Source organism: Conger conger, chromosome 5 (assembly GCF_963514075.1).
Source record: "Conger conger chromosome 5, fConCon1.1, whole genome shotgun sequence".
NCBI lineage: Eukaryota > Metazoa > Chordata > Actinopteri > Anguilliformes > Congridae > Conger > Conger conger.
In genome coordinates, this window is record NC_083764.1 from 4,554,766 (window position 1) to 4,578,295 (window position 23,530).

General features: G+C 41.6%; 2 protein-coding genes and 1 long non-coding RNA gene across 4 annotated transcripts; 1 reads left to right on the plus strand and 2 right to left on the minus strand.

Moving 5' to 3' along the window:
• Positions 1–843: 843 nt before the first annotated feature.
• On the minus strand, positions 844–6,764 carry LOC133127902 (zinc finger protein ZFP2-like). Of its 2 annotated transcripts, none has more exons than XM_061241013.1 (4): positions 6,701–6,764; positions 4,897–5,659; positions 4,747–4,808; positions 844–3,102 (listed from the first exon to the last, which is right to left on the minus strand). In XM_061241013.1, exons 1-4 carry the CDS (start codon positions 6,738–6,740, stop codon positions 1,916–1,918), a joined length of 2,052 nt encoding a protein of 683 aa, XP_061096997.1. In that variant the 5' UTR covers positions 6,741–6,764; the 3' UTR covers positions 844–1,915. The 2 variants fall into 2 exon arrangements, with proteins under 2 accessions (XP_061096997.1, XP_061096998.1); XM_061241014.1 differs by lacking the exon at positions 6,701–6,764 and adding an exon at positions 6,358–6,620.
• A 1,507-nt stretch (positions 6,765–8,271) lies between these two features.
• LOC133129594 (uncharacterized) lies at positions 8,272–12,417 on the minus strand. The gene is made up of 4 exons (XR_009708827.1): positions 11,683–12,417; positions 9,623–9,715; positions 9,330–9,384; positions 8,272–9,247 (listed from the first exon to the last, which is right to left on the minus strand). It is a non-coding gene; the product is annotated as an uncharacterized LOC133129594 (long non-coding RNA).
• On the plus strand, positions 11,612–22,036 carry LOC133129587 (uncharacterized). The gene is made up of 12 exons (XM_061243776.1): positions 11,612–11,925; positions 12,644–12,840; positions 13,347–13,457; positions 13,714–13,837; positions 14,050–14,770; positions 14,858–14,916; positions 15,857–16,053; positions 16,462–16,557; positions 17,167–17,290; positions 17,495–18,167; positions 18,253–18,311; positions 19,467–22,036. The coding sequence occupies exons 1-12, from the start codon at positions 11,886–11,888 to the stop codon at positions 20,642–20,644; spliced, it is 3,579 nt and encodes a 1,192-aa protein (XP_061099760.1). The 5' UTR covers positions 11,612–11,885; the 3' UTR covers positions 20,645–22,036.
• The last annotated feature ends 1,494 nt before the right edge of the window (positions 22,037–23,530 follow it).

Sequence of the window (23,530 nt, forward strand, 5' to 3'; positions counted from 1 at the left end):
TTTTTTTGTTGTTGTTTGTTTTTTGCAAACTCTAGAGACTAGTGTGCGTGAAAATCCCAGGAGATAAGCAGTTTCTGAGATACTCAAACGACCGTCTGTCACCAACAATCATTCCATGGTCAAAATCACTTGGATCACATTTCCCCCCATTCTGATGGTTGATGTGAACATTGACTGAAGCTCCTGACCCATATCTACATGATTGTATGCATTACTCTGCTGCTACACAATTGGCTGATTAGATAATTGCATAAATAAGTATATGTAATTAAGTAAAAATGTTCCTATTAAAGTGCTCGTGAGTGTATATGTAGCTTAGGTTCCGATCTTCCAACTTACATAATAAATGATTTCCTGTTTCTTTTGGTGATGATATTGTATCCTCTGGCTCTCTGAAATGCGTCTTACCCCAGGGATCAATTCTGGGCCCCATGTTGTTTCCAGTTAATGTGCTTCCCCTTGGACATATAATTTGCCAGTTTAGCTCCATCTCCTTCCATTGTTAGGTGGATAACATGTAACTTTATTTATCAGTGAAGTCAAACTTTCAAAGTAGCATTGCACTTGATTTGCGTGATTGTGTGGCTGCTATCTAAACTGGGTGTACAGTGCAGTCTGTAAGTATTTCTGTTCTTTCAGCTCTGTGAATAAGATGTTAAAGTGCAGACTCACCGATGATGATATGTACATCCATATTCGGTGATCCATGTAGGAATTATATCCCTTTTCTTTTTTTTTCTTTTTTTAATAGTCCCCATATCTTAGGGGACCAAAAGTAAGTGGACAGTTGGCTTGTCAGCTGTCCGGTGTATTCAATCACTTACTTGCAGGTATAAGAAAGGATATTGTTAATAACTTTATTTATGTCACACTTTGAGCATACAGCACAATGTGCTTTCCGGCAGTGAACATTAATAAGATACAAATAAACACAATGCCACAAAATATAAAACAAAATGAAAAAACCAATATGCAGTTCAGAGGGGCAGGGGGATGCATTTTCAGTATCTAGTCTTGATTCTAGGCTTTTGAAAAAATTTAACGTATTAAACATGTATTACATCTGGATTTTCTTAATGTTGTTTGAACTTGAGCTTCAATATACACTCAGTGACCACTTTATTAGGTAGACCTGTACACCAGCTGCTTAATGCAAATATTTAATCAGCCAGTCATGTGGCAGTAACCACATGCATAAAAGCATGCAGATGTGGTAAAGAGGTTCAGCTGTTTTTCAGATTAAATGTCAGAATGGGGAAGAAATACGATGTAAGTAACTTTGACTGTGGAATGATTGTTGATGCCATTCAGGGTGGATTGAGTATCTCAGAAACTGCTGATCTCCTGGCACAACAGTCTATAGAGTTTGCAAAGAATGGTGTGAAAAACAAAAAACATCCAGTGAACAGAAATGTGTTGTTAATGAGAGAGGTCAGAGGAGAAGGGCCAGACTGTTCAAAGCTGACAGGAAGATGACAGTAACACAAATAACTATGCATTACAACAGTGGTATGCAGAAAAGCATCTCTGAACAGACAATTTGTCAAGCCTCTAAGTGGATAGGCTACAGCAGCAGAATACTGAAGAAGTCTAATAAATAAGTCTAATAAATACCTAATAAAGTGCTGACTGAGTGTATCTGTCTGTTTGTCTGCTGAATGTTAACATGTGAATTGTGCTTGGATGCTATATATGCTCCCTCTAGGGCATATCATCCACAAACTTATCTCTTTCCATGGATTCGCTGGTGTTTTTCAGAGTTACAGAATACAACATCCAACATTTGCAAGCTGTTATAGTTATATAGTAGGAGTTACTAACTGACAGGGTTCCCAAACTTCTCCACTTCTGCATTTGAAGAAATGTGTCATGTTTAACATTGTACCATGTAGAGGTCAAGTTTTCTTCTGTTCAGTTAGATATTAATTGTACAAGGCTTTTTGACCCGGGGTGCCCACATTTTTGCACACCATTGTATATGAGTTTGCTGGTGTATTTTTAGGCTACTCAATCGAGTGAAACTCTTCCCACACTGGGCACAGTGGTATGGGTCCTTCTCTGTATGAGTTTGCTGATGTTTCTTCAAATTACCTGACTGAGCGAAACCCTTCCCACACTGGGAGCACTCGTATGGGAGCTCTCCTGTATGAGTTCGCTGATGTTTCTTCAAAGTACTTGACTGAGCAAAACCCCTCCCACACAGGGAGCAATGGTATGGACGTTCACCAGTATGAGTTCGCTGATGTACCTTCAGTTTATTTGCCCAAGCAAAACTCTTCCCACACTGGGAACAGTGATATAGGTGCTCCCCTGTATGAGTGCTCTGATGTTGCTTCAAAGTACTTGACTGAGCGAAACCCTTCCCACACAGGGAGCAGTGGTATGGGAGCTCTCCTGTATGAGTTCGCTGATGTTGCTTCAAAGTACTTGACTGAGCGAAACCCCTCGCACACAGGGAGCAATGGTATGGCCGTTCACCAGTATGCGTTCGCTGATGTACCTTCAGTTTATTTGCCCAAGCAAAACTCTTCTCGCACTGGGAGCAGTGGTATGGGTGCTCCCTTGTATGAGTGCTCTGATGTTGCTTCAAAGTACTTGACTGAGCGAAACCCTTCCCACACAGGGAGCACTGGTATGGGACCTCTCCTGTATGAGTTCGCTGATGTTGCTTCAATGTACTTGACTGAGCAAAACTCCTCCCACACAGGGAACAATGGTATGGCCGTTCACCAGTATGAGTTCGCTGATGTACCTTCAGTTTATTTGCCCAAGCAAAACTCTTCTCACACTGGGTGCACTGATAGGCCCGCTCTTCTTTTGGCATTTTCTTGTCTGTCCTCAGCTGTGATTTGCATTTCAAACTCTTCCCATACTGGGACCATGTGTGGGCCCTTAGAGTGCCTGTGTGGGACTGCGTTAGGGTTGGGGGTGTCTTAGTGGGGTGCTGATGTGTGCTGTTGGGAGGTTGTTGGGACCCCATGGTCCTGCTGATCTGATCTGGGTGGACCTTCTCAACGTGCCATTGAAGATTCACTTTGTCTGTGTGAACAAATGGGCACTGGGAGCAGGCAAAGACCTGAGACAACACCTCAACAGTTTGTCCTGAGGAGAGAGGAGTGTAGGAGATATGAAGCTTGTAGAAAATAGAGGAAAAACAAACAGATGCTGATAAAAACATTACTGAAAAAGTGTAATAATGGATAAAATCTTCCATCCTGAATCATGATTGACCATTAGAAAATCTATGATTGACACTAAAACAAGAAAAAATGTCTTGGGACTTGCTTGAGACTTATTGCGACTTCAAGAGGGACTTGGTCCCATGTCTGTCCATAGCTAATAGCAAATAATCTTTTGCCGATACTCTTTCCCAGCACTTTATCAATAGAAGAGCAGACAATGTCTTAACTTTTTTTCATAATAATTTTTCCAGTCTTACATTGGCAATTTCTTGTTTATACACTCACTTAGCACTTTATTAGGACTATAATGACACTACTAATACTGGGTAGGGCCTCCCTTTGCTCTCGAAACAGCCTCAAATCTGTGTTGCATGTATTCCACAAGAGGTTGAAAACATTACTTTGAGATTCTGTTCCATATTGACATGATTGCATCATGCAATTTCTGCAGATTGTCAGCTGCACATTCATGCTGCGAATCTCCCGTTCTACCACATTTCAAAGGTGTGCTATTGAATTAAGATCCGGTGACTGGGAAGGCCATCGAAGAACAGTGAACTCATTGTCATGTTCATGAAGTCAGTGTGAGATTACTTTTGCTTTGTGATATGGTGCATTATCATGCTGGAAGTAGCCATTAGAAGATGGGTACATTGTGGCCATGAAGGGATACACACAGTCAGTAACAATACTCAAATAGCAGGGGTCGGCAACCCTGGTCCTGGAGAGCCGCAGGGTGTGCTGGCTTTCGTCTCCACCTTAAAATAAGCAACCGATTCAGACCCAAGAAACCAGGTGAGGTGAGTTAACTGTGCAATCAACGGCTTTCATTGATCAATTAATGCCAAGTAACAACGAAAGCCAGCACACCCTGCGGCTCTCCAGGACCAGGGTTGCCAATCCCTGCTCAAATAGTATGTGGCATTCAAGCAGTGACTAAAGTGTGCCAAGAAAACATTCCCAATACCATTAAACCACCAGCCTGGATTGTTGACACAAGCCCATCTGCTACAAGGTTTGACGAGTTGTGCATTCTGAGATGCTTTTCAGATCACCACAATTGTACAAAGTGGTTATCTGAGTTATCATAATCAATCATGCCATGGTCACTCAGATTACATTTCTTCCATATTGTGTGGTGATGGAACTGAAGCTCCTGACCTATATCTGCATGATTTTATACCTAACACTGCTGCCACATGATTGGCTGATTTGATAAATGCATGAATACGTACGTGTACAGGTGTTCCTAATAAAGTGCTCAGTGAGTGTATGTTATGGTTTGATCAAGCATAGTGTCTTTGTCAAACTACTTGACAAAGACACTATACTTCCAAAAACCATCTAATTTCTTGCAGTAATCCATTAAGCAGATGCTGCCAGCGGTCATCCACACACTGACCTTGACATTGACACTTGACATAGCAATAATCGCTAAGGACGGTGGGACTTGTGTATATTTTGTATCACAGTCAATTTCCTTCAGCATGACCTGGCAGCCATTTACACCTCTGTGACAGACTCCCTTAGACTTTTGGAAAATTATTATCTGAATGATCTCAACCTGTGTTTTGATGATTCTTGGGGGAGATGACAGGAGAAATTAGGGAGGTTTCAGCACAGATCCTGTAGAAGACATATAAAGGCACATTATTATTGCAAGACTGATGGTGATCAGAGGAGACACACAGTCCAACTCATCCTTCATTCTTACCCGTTCTCTGATGAAGATGGAAGCAGTTTCAGGGGTCTCTCCAACTGGCCAACGGTCTTTCTCTTCCAGGTCACGACCTGACCCTTCTGTCTCAGTGATCCGTTTCCTCTCAGTGGTGAGAGCTCATGCGGTCTCCATGGAGATGCCGCTCGCTGATCTCTTTTACAGGCCATGGAACGAAGAGGTGATGACCCAGAAACTGAAATATTGGCAATTTCAAGTCGATGAATCAGCACTCTAGGCTGTTTTAGCAGACAGGAAATGACCAGATTAGAAAGTTCCCCTTTTTGTTGTCCATGTTCAGATTTTACTCCGTTCTTCAACAAATTTTGGGCTACTTGATTAGTTACACGTCCCTCCCCATGTCCATCCCTCTCTTTTTCTTCCCCCTTCCAGAATCCCTCTTCATCTTTCACAACATGGTCTCTCTCCATTTCCACACTCTGCCTCTCCCCATCTTCTTCCTCCACCTTCATGTTGGCTAGTATGTCCTTTTGTTCTCTGCACAGCAAATATACAGTTGTCCTCTCTGTCCTCTTCTCTATGTCATCCCATCTGTTCAAATGTGACACTGGATCTACACTTGTGTAATCAGAGCTGTCCGTCACAGATTCAACCTTGATGCCTTCTGCTGAAGATGTGGGGCTTAAACATTTTAAGCAAACAGTTATCGAATCCGATTGGCTGTTGGTGTCGGTCATCTTGGTAGAATCCGCCACTCTTTGAGAGGGAGGGCTGGACACTGAGGTCAGCTTGCACTCCTCTATGGAGGGAAGAGTTGTTGTGAGACAGAATACAGACCATTAATATAAGATCATTAAGATACAAAGGATCAGAGAAAGATAATTATACAGAGAAAGTAACAGAGAGAGTAATTGAGAGAATATAATCGTTTGCGACAATTCAGGAGGAAAAAGAAATCAAGACTGAAAATCGGTGAAACAAATATAATCAATATATAAGAACTGTCGTCCTCACGTTGACAAATTCCAAAGGCACTCAAAAGCCTTGAATAAAGACTAGATATTGAAAGCTTTCTTGTACTCAGGAAACGATTGAATATTCCGGACTAATCAGGAATAGCTGAGAAGCCAACTGTCCAATTACTTGTGGTCCCCTAAAATAAAGGGGGGGATGCAATTCTATCACGGATTACCTGCTATGGACTCATATTAAAGGCTGCAATCTGCACTTCTAACATCACTATTCATTGTTTTGTTTCAAATCCAATGTGCTGGACGTACAGAGCCAAAATAACAAACATTCCAGCCCTGTCAAACTACTTACGGACTACACTGTATCTGCTGCTGTTTGTCAGGTAGCAAACGGTAGCTCCCTCCATTTCTCGTTAACAACATCATTTTAACAGCTACACCAAACCTAGTTTAATAGGTAGTGTCCTACAATTAATCATGTGCAGTTACAGTGTGCGGAAGCGAACTGGTGTAAATATAGAATTACTTTGAACGGTTGCTAACTTGGTCGTAGGAGCCATTTTTCTTGCTGCGTTCTCGTGACTTCTGTAGTTTTACCTACTGGCCGGAGATATCGTCGCCTTCAGGTAGTTCCCATATTTCCCATTTGGGATTAGAACTCGGAGCTTGATGTAAACGGTTCTTCCAGTCGGAAGGTGAGATCTTGATAATTCCGATACGTCGTGAACGCAGCAATACCGCTAGATGCTTAAAGGCGTTTCACCAATTTTACCGCAAGATGCTTAAAGGCGTTTCACCTATTTTACCGCTAGATGCTTAAAGGCTCCTTCGTCAAATAGGCTAATAAATGGAATGGTAAAGATACGCACCTCCTAATCCCCCCTCTGCGATACCCAGTGTTTCCATCATCGTGCAAAATACTGGAACTGTTGAGAGCTTCTTCTTCTTTTCTTATTCTTCGTCTTCTTCATTACTGCCACCTTCTGCTCCGGAGTGTGGACCAGAGACTAAATTCACTTGCAATTTAAATAACTGACCAATACTCCCTTATTAATCATCCTTATATTCGTATTATCTGTGCATTTCTATGTGGTTCGTTTTGAGCAGGCCTCTGTCCATCCTTTTATAGAAACCTGGACAAGATCAATCTGTCCTATGAAATCACAGATGGATTCATAAGTTGCCTGTTGTCTCAAAGATCCTGAAATTAGTCTTATTGCTGGACAGCCACTGGAGGTAGTAGTCCGGATTACATGTTATGAATTCCAGTCTCCATTCCACTAGCTGCACAGTACTGAAACTACTTATCATTAGGGGTTATCAATGACCTACTCATGTGTGCTAAGCTTGTGAAGTCTCCATTTTCATGCTACTTGACTTGAATGTTGCATTCGATACTCAATCCATCCATTTTATTGGATAAGCTTTGGTATCATGTTCTGTGGTTCCACCATTGAATGGTTGTCTTCCAACCTATAAATGTTTTCCTGTTTCTTTTGGTGATGACATTGTATCTGACTCTGACATGCGTCTTCCCTCAATGATAAATTTAATGTAGTTTTCGGTTTACAGAAATACTCACACCAGCCGGTCTGGCACCAACAATCATGCCAAGGTCAAAATCACTGAGATCAAATTTTTTCCCCCATTTTGATGGTTGATATGAACATTAACTGAAGCTTCTGACCCGTATCTGCATGATTTTACGCATTGCACTGCTGCCACACGATTGGCCGATTAGATAATCACATGAATAAGAAGGTGTACAGGTGTCCCTAATAAAGTGCTCGGTCAGTGTATAATTTGCCAGTTTTGCACCATCTACCATTGTTATGTGGAGGAAAAGTAACTTTATTTATCACATAAGCCAAACTTTCAAAGTAGCATTGCACTTCTGCGTAATTCTGTGGCTGCTCTCTGAACTGGGTACAGTGCAGTCTATAAGTACTTTGACAGTGGTACGATTTCTGTTCTTTCAGCTCTGTGGATATGATTTTAAAGTGCACTCACTCATGAGGTTATGTACATCCATGTAGGAATTACATCTTTTTTTTAAAGTCCCTAAATTTTAGGGGACCAAAAATAATTGGACAGCAGGCTTCTCAGGTGTTTCTGATTAGTCCAGTGTATTCAATCACTTCCTTTGTGCAGGTATAAGAAATAATAATAATAATAATAATAATAATAATAATAATAATAATAATAATAACTTTATTTGTATAAAGTTATTAAACACAAAGTGCTTTACAGCAATGCAAATAATTCCCATAAAAATAGATAAAAAATGCCAAAAATAATAACATTACTTAAGATCAAATAAAAATATACAATCAAAAACTTTTAAAAACAAATATAAATTTAAAAGACAAAATAGAGAAACATAGTTTAAATAAATAAATAAAAATCATATTTTCAATTCAATTTCACAAAGACACCCCACAGAACAGCAGAAGGGAAAAAAGGAAATACTAGCCTAGGTCCAAATAGAGGGATGTAAAATATACAGTTCAGAGGGGTGGGGGTGGGGTGCATTTTAAGTTTTGATTCTAGGCTTTTGAAAAATGTTAAAGTATTATACATGTATTACATATGGATTTTCCAAATGTTGTATGAACTTGCTTCCATTAATCACTACAGAGGCTTTAATACTTCCTATCAACTTAGTGGTTTGATGCGTTGTGTGTTCAGAGATGCTCTTCTGTATACTATTGTTGTAATGCGTTATTTGCGTTACCTTCGACCACTCTGGCCCTTCTCCGCTGACCTCTCTCATTAACAATGCATCTCTCCAACTGGCCAACAGTCTTCCTCTTCCAGGTCACGACTTGACCCTACTGTCTCAGTGATCCGTTACCTCTCCATGGAACTGAAATATTGGCAATTTCAAGTTGGTGAATCAGCACTCTGGGCTGTTTTACCAGACAGGAAGTGACCAGATTAGAAAGCTCCGCCCTTTCTTGTTGTCCATATTCTGATTTTATTCCATTCTTCACCAAATTCTGAGTTTCTCCCCCTGTTAAATGTTTCTCCCCAAGTTCATCCCTCTCTTTTTCCTCCTCCTTCAAGAATCCTTCATCTTTTACAACATTGTCCCTCTCCATTTTCACACTGTCTCTCCCCATCTTCTTCCTCCACCTTCATGTTGGCTAGTATGTCCTTTTGTTCTCTGCACAGCAAACATACAGTTGTCCTCTCTGTCCTCTTCTCTATGTCATCCCTTCTGTTCAAGTGTGACCTTGGGTCTACACCTGTGTATTCAGAGCTGTCGGTCACAGATTCAACCTTTATGTTTTCAGCTGAAGATGTGGGGCTTAAACATTTCATGCCATCAGTTATCGAATCTGATTGGCTGTTGGTGTCGGGTCATCTTGACAGAATCCACCACTCTGAGAGGGAGGGCTGGACATAGAGGACAGCTTGAACATAGAATAAACATATTAATATTTCAAAGTATAGATGACAATTACTCACAATTCACGATTTCAAAAGGGTCTTTACCTGGTCTGTGTAAGAAACAGCTTTGCTATACTTTTTCTGGATGAGAAAGCCTGGACTGCAATAATACAGTATTGCTCATGTATTGTACGGTAGTACACATTGTATGCATACAAAAAAAGATTATGAAAACCATCATATCACAGAGTTGCTTTCATTTAGATATCCATCAGGAAGTCAGCTTAATTAACTTCTGGATTTTTTTCTTTCTGAAGCATGAGTGGGCCCATCCCAAAGTGAGCAGGCAACTCCAGTGGGTCCAGGTATGGCTGGGTACTGGTGTTCTGTCCCAGTACCTGTTTCATGTCTGGTCCCGACAGCAGCTGATCCAGTCTGGAAAGGTACTCCCACAACAGAACCTCTAGAGCTTGGTCAGTTGTGATGCAAAACTGCTGGGAGCATATACAGAGGATCAGAGAAAGATAATTATACAGGGAAAGTAATAAAGTAAACAGAAAAAGTGATGGAGAGCGTAATAGAGAGAATATAATTATGTTTGGGACAATTCAGGAGAATTAAAATAGGTGAAACAAATATAACCATCATATGAGATAAATATACACAGTGCAGTCCGTAAGTATTTGGACAGTGGTACAATTTCTGTTATTTTGGCTCTGAAGTCCAGCATATTGGATTTTAAATGAAACAATGAATAATGTCAGATGTCAAAAATCGGTCATCTGACTCGCACACGTTCACATGCCTCGGGGTCGTACAACTGAAAGAAAGATTATAGCTATTTATATATACAGTATTTCCAAAACCGTTACGTAGTCAACCACCGCCATTTTGTTGACATAGAAAAACGTGTTCTTACCATATTACAAATTGTTCTTTCTATGTCAACAAAATGGCCGCGGCATGCCAGTTACGGCAATCATATACTATCTATACTAAACCATGATCTGGGTGAATACTCGATTCTGATTGGATGTTACGTGGTTTCGCAGGTAGTTCAGTCAGTTTTCAATGAACGTTATGCAGTAATGTCGTTTTTCTGGTCCAATTCACATCAAAGTGTTTCACTGAGATAGTCAATAAGCAACCATGATCATAAACCAGATTCCACAGGAGAAAAACTATCAGTGAACAAACGTGTTCTTTTTTTGGAACACGGTGAGTTTATGTTAGCTTGCCTACCTTTAGTGGCTAGCTATCAGTATCACCAACACAAAACAGACTGGCTAGGTTGGCTAAATTGTGTAATGTGTAACTGTTAGCCCAAGACGATTCCGGCGTTTAAAAAAAATTCTGTGGAAATTGAGGTGGACGAGGAATTATGAGTAAGAAGTTGCGAATAAGAAACTTAACCCTGAAAACTGGATTTAGACGGCTAGCTTCTCAATTTCGAGCAGAATTTAACTAACATATGTAACCATAGCAACATGCTGAAACAGTAGCCACCTTAAAGGCTTCAAGTAGTTAGTGCCAGATAAAGTTTTGAATTGAAGACGAATTGCCCAAAGATGTTAATGCTTATATTTTCATTTTTTTGTAAAAGACCATGGTAAAAGTGAGGAATAATCTACTCCGAGGTGGTCGTTAAACGGTTTTCTTCGCCTCCACATCGTGCGTTAAAACCGTTTAAGGACCACCTAGGTCGCGGATTATTCCTTACGTGCCTGCGCAGTTTACATTCTAGGCTAGCAATAAAATGGCTAGATATAGCATGCACTTTTCGGCTATTTCTGAGAGTTGTGAATGCAAATACCACAGAAAATTGAAAGCTGCAATACTGTAGATATCAAAGAATATCTAGTATGGGTTTTAAATTAGCTGTGGTCCACTTTTGGCGTCATTCTAGCCTACTATGACATAGGATATTTTTTTTCGATCATGTTGGCAAGAGCGGGTACGTCACAACTCGACCAATTCATGCTGCATTGAAAATCCTGATTTCCCGGACTTGATCATCTGACATAATAAGATTTTTCAAGTAAATAAATACAAAGCATTGTACAACTTGTATTTTATGTGCTGGCAAAATTCGTCAAAGGAGGCGTGACGTTGCAGGATCCTGTGATTCTATCCTTCAGTAAAGGAGGCGAAGGATGTCCGGTCATCTTTCCTGATGTCATATATTAAATACTATATGAGACTATATAAATCGATCGTTGAACTGAACAATGAACACTCTTGAATCCTCTCACTTGGCTACCATTTCCGGGTCACAATGAAGTAGCCCTGGGAGTCATCGGAAGAAAACAGAGCTGAGAGAATTTTAGCTGACTGCTCCGTTCGTGGCATTCACGTCAGAACTCCGTGATGCAGAGAGGATACGCAGAGGTTGTGTCTTTGTTAAAGGAGTGTCACACACAAAGTGGGAAATAAGAATAATATGAAGTTTTAATGTCACCTTAGATTTTCTTTTTCACCTCAAATCAGGCTAGTATGTTCTGCCTGTTGGTGGCTCTTATTTTGATTTGATTTCCGCATTGGTGATACCAAGGAAGTTCTTCCAGGCGTTCTTAACGTAACAGGATCTGGAAATAATCGGTTTAAACAAATTCACAAAACAAAATTTCAAGGCTAGTTTCTTCACAACAGTTATTGTGCACGATGATGAAAGCACTGAGCAGTACAGAGGGGCAGACCTTAGGTGCGTAACTGTCTGAATACACAGTGTTCGACGAATAATACTATGAGCGACGGATCCATGTTTTCTTTGAATATAACGTTTCGGATAGATTCCTATAACAGGCGCAATTAATATTTTTTCAATATAGTTAAATCTTCAATTAAGATTTAATCGTCAGCTATAATTTGTAGGTTGCATAGTGCGTTGCTGCTTTTTCAGTTAATGAGCAGATTCGATTGCTGGGTTCAGTTTTCTCCAAATAGCGCCTTCCTAAGACTCCTTTTTAATCACGCTGGTCGAGTGTTACTTTAGGATGTGATATGACACAGCTAACGAGCAACGTGGCAACAACCTCCCTTAACTAGCTAGCTATGATTTAATTTAATTAAAAAAATTAATCATCATTTATCCCAGTCGAACCCAGTAGTCAAAAAGGACAGACAGTCATAAGGCTACAATGGTGACTTTTCCGATGTACCTGTCCTGCCCCCTCCTCTCTGGAAGGAATTTATGACCACATCACATCCTAAAGAAACCAATTCGATAAAAATGCAAATTGCCGTTAATCACACAGCTGCCTACAGCTTCATTGTGTGATCTCGATGTAGGGGAGTATATATTAATGGTGTCAAAATGTTATTTTTGCACTCAACCTGTTAAGTGTTTTACAGCCTACTTTGCATTCATTCTAATGTTAAATATGAAATATAAGGACTACTCTCCTTTTCTCTTTTGGTAGATCCTTCTCTCCCTGTCTCCTCCCTGCACCTGCTGGCTCCTCCACTTCAACTCCTCTCTGCAGCCATGTGGCAAATTCTACAGCAGCAAGACATGTTGCATTATGGGAAACTGGAGGAGTTTGTGTCTCTGGTGATGGAGACATTCCCAGAGCTGCTGAGTGAGAGCCAGAGGACCGAGCTCACTCTGGGGCTGCAGGTGAGGGTGAGAGGAAGAGGGGAGGAAGGGAAGAGGAGGGGAGGGAGAGGGCTAAGAGAGGGGGGTGAGGCATGGGGGTTGAGGTACCGATCTAAAATGATTTGGCACTTTGCCCATGAAAGTTTCTGCTGTTCAGGCTTGGCTAAGTGCTCGTGTCTATAATGTGGGCCAATATGGCAGCCTGCATCACAGTTCATTTAGTATGCTCTACTGGCAAGGGCAGCTGGCACACAGTAAGATTAACTCTACTCCCCTGTACTCAAACGTTACACCCTGTAGACACAATTCCCTGCAGTCTACCCCTATTAAACCCCCCCCCCCATTACAACCATATTTATATTGTTTATTGTTCCGTTATATGTTCTACCCATTTTCAAACTAGATGTTTTATTTTTTTCCTCCCAAATTGTCCTCTCTTTCTCTCTCTCACACATACTTTCTTTCACTTTTATTTATTTTTTCTCTCCGTCTATCCTTTTTTCATCCTTTTTTTCCGTCTCTGGCAGTACATGTCCCCAGCAGGGTTTGGCTCCAAAACTGACCCAGCTCTAGAGGTTCTGTTGTGGGAGTTTCTTTCCAGACTGGATCAGCTGCTGCTGGTACCAGACCTCAAACAGGTACCGAGACAGAACACCAGTACCAAGCCGTACCTGGACCTTATGATGCTGTAAAATTTCCACAGTCAACGATTTACTTGGTTTTGGTTTGAGAAATTTTTTGTATGAGCATTTCATGTGTATGATCTCTGTGATCTTATGGTTTTTTTATGTATTGCTGTCTGTGAACACCTGTATTGTGCATCCAGCCATAGCATAGCACACAGCTTGTTGTGCAGAAATAAGGTACAAACTGTCACATGTGTCTCTCCTTCAGACAGTGTGCTGGCTCAGTGTGGCCCCCTCTGTCCTGGAGGTCTGTGTGCAGTCTGCCTCTTCCCCAGACCAGCTGAAGACCCTTCTCAGGCACCACAGAAGTATTGGTCAGTTGGACATGAATGGTAGGCCTTTATCAGAGCACACATATAAACCACTCCCACTCAGTTATGAATTGGAATCCATCACTGACTGTATGAAATGCTAAATCCACACCTCATTTACGCCACAGCTGTGCGTTTATCTTTTGAACCATCTCAAAAGCCAGTTGTACACATTGCATAGATTAATTGTCATCTGTACCATGAAAAATCATTCTGTTTATTCTCTCTTGCAGCAACACTTCCATCCAAAGAGGAGTGCAAGTTGTCCTCTATATCTCACCCTCCCTCTCAAAGAATGGTGGATTTTACCAAGCTGACAAACACCAACAGTCAATCAAAATTAGCAACTGACTGCATGACATGTTCAAGCCCCAACTCTCCTGGTGAAGACAGAAAGGCTGAATCTATGTTGGACAGCTCGGTAGAGCCAGGATCAAGTTTGAACAGATGTGATTATATAGAAGAGAGGACAAATGGATACTTAATGAGCAGAGAGCAAAAAGACATACTAACCAACATGAAGGAGGAGGAGGAAGATGGGCAGAGGCAGAGTCTGGAAATGGAGACAGTGAATGATGTGAAAGGTGAAGAGGAACTCTGGAAGGAGGAAGACAAAAAGCAGGATGAGCAGAGGGATGGACATATAACTTACCAAGTTGGCCAAACTGACAAATTGCAGATGAACGGATTAAAATCAGAACATGGACATCAGGAAGGGGAGGAGCTGTCTACTCTGTTCACTTCCTGTCTACTAAAACAACCTCGAGTGCTGATTCACCGGGTAGAAATTGCCAATTGTTCAGTTTCTGTGTCATCACTTCTTCCTCCCTCTAAAAGAGGTCAAGGTGTGATGTGCCATGAGATCTCGTCACGGAGAGGAAATGGATCACTGACACAGAGGGATCAGGAAGAGAAGAAGGCCCAGTTAAAGAGACCGTTTACATCAGAGAATGGGTGAGAATGAATGATGAGCTGGACTGTGTCTCCTCTCCTCGCTATCAGTCTTACATTAAATAATGTGCATTTATCTGTCTTTTACAGGATCTGTGCTGAAGCCTCCCTTATTTCTCCTGCCATCTCCCCCAGGAACAAAAACACAGGTATGGATCACACAGGTTGCAGAGTAGTCTTATACACAAGTATAAGAAGGGATATAGGATGTAGGGCGGCCTGTAGCGTAGTGTTTAAGGTAAATGACTGGGACATGCAAGGTCGGTGGTTCTAATCCCGGTGTAGCCACTATAAGATCCGCACAGCCATTGGGCCCTTGAGCAAGGCCCTTAACCCTGCATTGCTCCAGGGGAGGATTGTCTCCTGCTTAGTCGAATCAACTGTACGTCGCTCTGGATAAGAGCGTCTGCCAAATGCCAATAATGTAATGTAATGTAATATAGAAGTCATGAAGTTGCCCAAACTGAGAAATTAGTACAGACGAAAGCTATGAACAGTCAAACAGGATGCGGATCACACAGGTAATCTTAGCCATACGTCTGAGGGAGTCTATTACAGAGGTGGAGATGGTTGATTGGTTGTGCTGAAGGAGATTAAGATTCAGTATAGATTTATACATTAGTACTCTTGAAGGAATGTTTGTGTTAATCAGCATCTGTTTCCGATAAGCTTCATATCTCCGACACACCTTCTCTCTCCTCAGGACAAACTGTTGAAGTGTGGTCTCAAACTGTGGTTTTCAGTCAGTTTTGTGTAATTGTGTACAGAGAATTCAGAATAGTCTCCCCGAAGATAAATTTCTTATTCCCCCCCCCTCAACACCACGATGTAAAAAGAAAATGCAAGCACATTTAAGTAAAAATGTTTAGACTTTCTTTCTATGAAAGTTTAGTTGCATCATTTGGAATTGGACATCATTAATTCTAGGATTTGTTTTTGTAGCCTGGAAGCAATACTTTATAGCCAGGTAGGTACGCATCTCTATGAATTAACCAGTGTTAGCTTTATAGTTTACTCGCAGTCTTGTTGAAGTGTTTTACAGCCTACTACCTATGCTAGTGTTAAGTGTATCCTGTTCTCTTTTGGTAGAGCCCTCTCTCCCTGTCTCCTCCCTGCACCTGCTGGTTCCTCCACTGCAACTCCTCTCAGCAGCTATGTGGCAAATTCTACAGCAGCAAGACATGTTGCATTATGGGAAACTGGAGGAGTTTGTGTCTCTGGTGATGGAGACATTCCCAGAGCTGCTGAGTGAGAGCCAGAGGACCGAGCTCACTCTGGGGCTGCAGGTGAGAGGAGGAGGAGGAGGAGGAGAGGAAGGGAAGAGGAGGGGAGGGAGAGGGGTAAGAGAGGACAGTGAGGCATGGGGGTGGACAGGAAAGTGGTACTGCTCCAATGCCAATATGGCAGCCTGCATCTCTGTTATTTTACCATCCTCTCCTGATAAGGACAGCAGGCACACAAGATAATGAGATCTACTCTATTCTGCTGTACTCACGCTCGACACCCTGTTTATACACAGTTATATGCACGCTCTATCCCAATTAAACACCCCCCCACCCATTTTAACCATACTTGTATCATTTTGGGTTTCTATTTTTTAAATCCATTTTGAATTTCACTGCTTTTTCATCGCACACATAATACTGTCTCTCACTCTCTCTTATTGTCCATCTACTCTCTCTTCATGCCTCCAGGAGTCTGGCTCCAAAACTGACCCAGCTCTGGAGGATCTGTTGTGGGATCTCCTTTACAGACTGGATCAGTTGCTGCCGGTACCAGACCTAAAACAGGTAGAGACGCAGAACACCAGTACCCAGCCATACCTGGATCCACTTAAGATACCTGATCTCTTTGGCATGGGTCCATTCATGTTTCAGAAAAAAAATAAAAATAAAATTTTAAATAAAAATCACAATGATGATGAAATATTGACAGATATATCAATCGAATCAAGCATGATCTTATGATCCTGTTTTTTTTTTAAAAAAGGTTGCAGTCACAAAATACAGGGTTTCAAATTGTCAGCAAAGTAGAGCATTTCATGTGAAGTCACATACAATAACACTTGCATTATGATTTGTATGAACGTGCACATTCTATTAACTTGCCTGTAAATAGTTTTATACTTTTTTGTAATCAGTGACGTTCTGTCTTGTGCATTAAGCTATAGCAAAGCACATGTACTGCAGAAGTAAGGTACAGTTACCTTGGGCCGCCTGTAGCATGGTTAAGGTACATGACTGACATGCAAAGTTGGTGGTTCGATCCCCAGTGTAGCAACAATAAGAGGCTTAACCCTGCATTGCTCCAGGGTAGGACTGTCTCCTGCTTAGTCTAATTAACTGTACGTCGCTCTGGATAAGAGTGTCATTACATGGCTGAAGCTGCATCTCTTTCAGACTGTCTCCTGGCTCAGTGCTGCCCCCTCTGTCCTGGAGGTCTTCGTGCAGTCTCTTTCATATGCAAACCAGCTGAAGACCCTACTCAGGCACCACAGAAGTCTTGGACAGTTGGAAATGAATAGTAAGTCTTCACCGGTATAGATCACTACCACTCAATAATCTGAATCCATTTTTGACTATATGACATAAGTCATACTTCATTTTCAACCTGCCTGTACCTTTATCCCTTGACATTGTGAACCATCACAAAGGCAATATTACATTTTGTGTAGAGAATTAATTGTCCTCTGTAACATTTAACATCATTATTCATTCTCTCACACAGCAACACTAGCCTCCATAGAGGAGTGCAAACTATCCTCCATGTCTTGCCCTTCATCTCAAAGAGTGGTGGATACTACCAAGCGGACAATCACCAACAGCCAATCAGTATCCATACTCAATCAGTGCATGAACTTTTCAGGTGACACCATAAAGTCTGAATATGTGACAGACAGTTCAGATTACGCAGAGTCAAGCGACATACAAACTGACATGAAGGAGGAGGAGGAAGATACGGAGAGGCGGAGTGTTAAAATTGAGGGAGACGATGGTGTGAGAGATGAAGAGGGACTCTGGAAGAAGGAAGAAAAAGAGAGGGATGAACAGAGGGATGGACATATAACTTACCAAGTTGGCCAAACTGACAAATTTCGGATGAGCGGAGTAAAATCAGAACATGGACATCAGGAAGGGGAGGACCTGTCTACTCTGGTCACTTCCTGTCTACTAAAACAACCTCGAGTGCTGATTCACCGGGTAGAAATTGCCAATTGTTCAGTTTCTGTGTCATCACTTCTTCCTCCTGTGGCCTCTAAAAGAGGTCAAGGAGTTATGTGTCCATGGAGATGCCATGAGATCTCGTCACTGAGAGGAAATGGATCACTGACACAGGAGGGTCAGGTTGTGACCCGGAAGAGAACGACCCAGTTGAAGAAACCAGTTGCATCAGAGAATGGGTGAGAATGAATGATGAGCTAGACTGTGTCTCTTCATCTTACTATCTGTCTTATATTAAATAATGTGCATTTATCTGTCTTACAGGATCTGTGCTGAAGCCTCCCTTATTTCTCCTGCCATCTCCCCCAGGAACAAAAACACAGGTATGGATTACACAGGTTGCGAAACTCAGAGGGAGTCTTCCAGTAAATCCTCAAATTGTGTCCGGGATTCTTTTTGAAGCCGGGCCTCGGATACAATCGGCATGGCCGATTCGGACAAATAAAGGCCGGCCCCCAAATACAAGCCGGGGTAATATTGCCTACCAGTCGGGCTATCAGTCCATGAGCACTAGAAGACATTGTTTTGATTTAACTCAATGAAATAAAAGAGCTCTTCTTAATATTTTATATTGTTGGTTGGTTTAATATTGTTGCCAATGAAAAGTCGTTGTCCTACACCATGGGTCTCCAACACGTTGCTCTCAAGCTACCAGTCGCTTGCCGCCCCCTTCTAAGTAGCTTGCCAATGGCTGAAGCAGTATACATTTAAACACAATTGTTGCCGTGAGGCATTCCAGCCTACGAATTTAATAAAAAGTAAATCAAGCAAAATTAAAAATGAACTAAATTTAGGCTACTTGGCTACGCAATAAGGTTTCCATGTATTTACAGCACAGCGCACATTCAATGAATGAATGAAAGTGACTGCCTTGGCTCGCAATAAACAGATGGGTGGAAATCCCGACACTCTTTCAACTACATAAAACTTAACAGTGAACCATCAAATACCCCCCAGATTTCAGTGCCCATCAGGCCCAACATTTAGCAATAGAATCAAACAGTCCAAAAGTAAATTAAATCCCAAACCAAAGCGGAAATATTTTGATAGCCTACCGGTATGCTGCTCCAAACGAAACGCATGTCTCACAATAAAACGCACTTTAGGAAAAAAAGATCCTTAACTTATCTACGTTAATTTGTTATTGTTCATGAAGGCGTGTCTGGCAAGTTGTTATTTTATGGATTCTGGACTTGCATGTGATTTATTGTGTTTGAGAATATTTGCAATAAACTAAGTCTGTTAAGACTGACACTATGACTTACCAAACGGTGTTCCTGATTAGCCTACACTAATTGATTTCTGAACGGTTACAGGAAGTGTTGAACAGTGTTGGCCCACTTTAAGTGTAGCCTTTTAGTTAAGATGCAGTTTTACAATTTTATGCAATATTATACTTTTGCAGGAATGGGTATGTTTATCAGCATCTGCTTCCATCTATATTCTTCTCACCTCCTGCACTCCTTCTCTCTCCTCAGGACAAATATCGTCTCAGGTCTTTGCCTGCTCCCAGTGCCCATTCGTTGACACAGAGGAAGTGAATCTTCACCAGCACATTGAGAAGGTTCACCCAGAGGAGCTCAGCAGGACTGTGGGGTCCCAACAACATCAGCAACCTCATCCAGGGAAAGACCGATACCAATGTTCCCAGTGTGGGAAGGGGTTCTCTCGGCCAAGTGTTTGGAAGCAACACCAGATAACTCATACAGGGAAACGCCCATACCAGTGCTCCTACTGTGGGAAGAGCTTCACTCGGTTAGATCATTTGAAGCAACACCAGCGAACGCATACAGGGGAACGCCCATACCAGTGCTCCCAGTGTGGGAAGAGCTATACTAATTTAAGTCATTTGAAGCAACACCAGATGACTCATACAGGGGAACGCCCATACCAATGTTCCCAGTGTAGGAAGAGCTATCTTCAATTAAGTCATTTGAAGCAACACCAGAGAATTCATACAGGGGAACGCCCATACCAATGTTCCCAGTGTAGGAAGAGCTATACTTATTTAAGTCATTTGAAGCAACACCAGATGACTCATACAGGGAAACGCCGATACCAATGTTCCCAGTGTGGAAAGGGTTTCATTCAGTCAAGTGAATTGAAGCAACACAAGAGAACCCATACAGGGGAACGCCCGTACCACTGCTCCCAGTGTGGAAAGAGCTTTATCCAGTTAAATCATTTGAAGACACACCAGGTAACTCATACAGGGGAATATCCATACCAGTGCTCCCAGTGTGGAAAGAGCTTTACCCAGTTAAGTCATTTGAAGCAACACCAGATGAATCATACAGGGAAACGCCGATACCAATGTTCCCAGTGTGGAAAGGGTTTCATTCAGTCAAGTGATTTGAAGCGACACAAGAGAACTCATACAGGTGAACGCCCATACCATTGCTCCCAGTGCGGGAAGACCTTTACTCAGTTAAATGTTTTGAAGCAACACAAGATAACTCATACAGGGGAATACCCATACCAATGTTCCCAGTGTGGGAAGAGCTTTACTAATTTAAGTCATTGGAAGCAACACGAGATGACTCATACAGGGGAACGCCCATTCCAATGTTCCCAATGTGGGAAGAGCTATACTAATTTAAGTCATTTGAACCAACACCAGAAAGTTCATGCAAGGGAAAGTCAGTACTGCTCCTAGTATGGTAAGAGTTTCAGTGTTTCAGATTATTTGAATGCCCACCTGAAAAACCATGCATCATTGAAACTAGAAAATGGTCAATTCTGCACAGATATTGGGAAGTATTTTCCCACACAGAGAGTGGTCACTGTGTGGATTAGCTTGCCAGGACATAGTGGAAACAGAAACACTGGGCGTTTCAAGACCAGGCTTGATAGGATGCTTGATACTATTGAGCTTTTTGGCAGACTAAGCAGTAGGCATACTTTATTGGTAGGCAAGCATTGCTGGGCTGAATGGCCTGTTCTCACCATTATGTTATGTTAACTATTCCTCTGCTCACAGTGTAGGAAGAGCTCCAGTCATTGAATCCTTACATTTCAGAGAGAAATGGTACAATATTGCAATATACAATATGTGTTGTTAAAAAAAAGTACCTTACATGAACTTTGAAATGCAAAATTCCCAAGTGGCAAAAAGTGATCTGAAGGTTATTTTGGTATTGAAGTTAAGTGAATAGCAAGAGGCTAAGAGCAACCTTAAAATGTCTAAAACTGGAGAAATATCAGGTATCTGGAAACAAAGTTGTGGCGGGTAGAGGCAGGGCAATCCGAGGACCACCACACACCTGGAATGGCTTTACGAATCAGTCCAGGAGTTAAGTGTGCTCCTCTCCACAGTAGGCGGCTGAGACGGGGAACACGCGGGAGAGGAGAGAGACCAGACATGAGGGCTGAAAAGCTGCGAGTCGCAAGCCAGCTGAAAGGATATGAGGGTCTGGTTATTTTCATCGCGTTTGTTTAGCCCAGTACCCGTGAGGGTTCAGGGTGAGGACTTAAGACTTTTGTTTATTTTGTGTGAATGTGCATTTTCCCTTCCTCCACTGCGTGCATTCCGGAATTTCCGTATCTTCCTGTGTCCTGCTCTTCTGTTCTCCACAGTGTGTGACACAAGTATTATAATACTGAAGTGTTAAAATATTGTAAGTACATTTTATTTGACAGGTTATGCAGCATTATTTTATCTGTCCCTATTCAACATAGCTCGTTCTCTTCTTTCCGATAAAGACTGGCTGAGTAAAGGCAGACACTAATATCTTCAACTCCTCCAGGCTTTGTGCAAAAAATTATGTGACTTTATAGTGGGAAACAAAGCTTTACTTTTCTACCTAATGAGGTGGTTGTCATTTGTGGTAACACCTTGTACACTGTTGCACAAGCCTCTCTTATAATGGTGATAAAGGATCAGTAAAAAAATGCTTGTTTTGTAAGCTTTTGACTCTGTTGACAGGTGTTCTCTTACTGCAGAAATAAATACCCTTATAATTACATCAAATCTGAAGGGTTTTCTTGACTGGATTGCTTCTCATGATTATGCAAAGTATTTGGATTTTGTCACAGAAAAACAAGTTAATCTGACGGAAAGAAATCTGTGACCTTAGTATTTAGGACATTTTATGAGTAAGAGTGCAGTAAGGTGCTATGGGAACTAGAGAAGCCCAGAGACAACCTGATATGTATGCTTTTGTGCTGGGCAGGGGCTGGGGAGCAATAGGAGGGAAGAAAGGGAAAAGAAGAGGAAAAATTAAACCGAAAGAAAATTGAGTTTAGGGTTCTTGCGCACGTATGTCGGTGTCGGTGTTTTTTTAAAACATGGACTCGCCCATAGCCAAGAATTTTAGGGTGACGTCATCAGGGAGCATTGTCGCGGTAACCTGCTACGAGCCTTCGCTTTCACTGCGCTTCACCGTGCTTACTAGCGAATTAGCCTTGCTAACCATGCTATCTACGCTTGAAAACAATGATAAAATATTTCGATGATGGAAAGGCTGAGCATTGCAGAGAGTGAATTTGGAGGTGAGTATCTATGCCTTTATTAATCGAGTGTCGAAAGCTATGAGCGTATTCATCAGCGTTGAGTATAACGCATCTTCTCATAGCTGTTCAAGTGACTTGTAATGTTTTCAATAAATAAATCTCTGGTCTTTAAATCTTTGCGGTTCTGTTTTTGAAAAGGTAAATGCGCAGCAGGTCCAATCGCTGGCTTCAATTGATTTTTCTTCATAATCTCCTGCCTAATCGCGCTGAACTTCTCGTAACCAACTGTATTTACTTTTGCTCTGATTGAAGCCGTGTCGCGTGCTCCACACCATTTTGCCAACAAATGTGCCCCATACTGTATGAGGGTAATTTTCAGCTGAATCTAGGGCCACCCCCAATTCTATAGTGATCCATTCAAATGCAAAGAGGTTTTAGTATCGCTCGTCAGACAACCTGAATGTAAGATATCCTGGGCCGAGTATTTCAGATCCTGATCCAAAAAATTGGGATACAGATAATTCCAGCGTTATAGATGTGACATTTGGACAAAAGTGACAAACAAAATCCCACAGAAACATTACTCTTCTTGCATGATGAAAAATGTTAATGTATATTGTCATTGCACCCACTTGGCTTAGGGGAAAAAAATATTGTTAAACCAGAAGAACTTGCTGTATCGACGTGATACAAAAAGATTATACACTTAATAAAAACTCTGAATTTGAATGTCGAAAGTGTGATATCCATGTAATGTAGAAGGCTTGGTTGAACATAAAAATATACATTTTGAAAATATTTATATTTTTGTCTTGATTTTTATGAGGAGATACCAGCGTTATGGATGTAACGCCATTGTGGATTATGGATGTGACAGGTCTTAAATGCACATTGTTTGACGGATGGGCGGCACGGTAGTCGGTAGCACTGCCGCCTGACAGCAACAAGGTGCTGGGTTCTAATCCCCGTCGGCCGGGGCCTCTCTGTGCGGAGTTTGCAGGTTCATGTCACGTGGGTTTCCTCCCACAGTCCAAAGACATGCAGGTTAGGCTGATTGGAGAGTCTAAATTGCCCGTGGGTATGAGTGTGT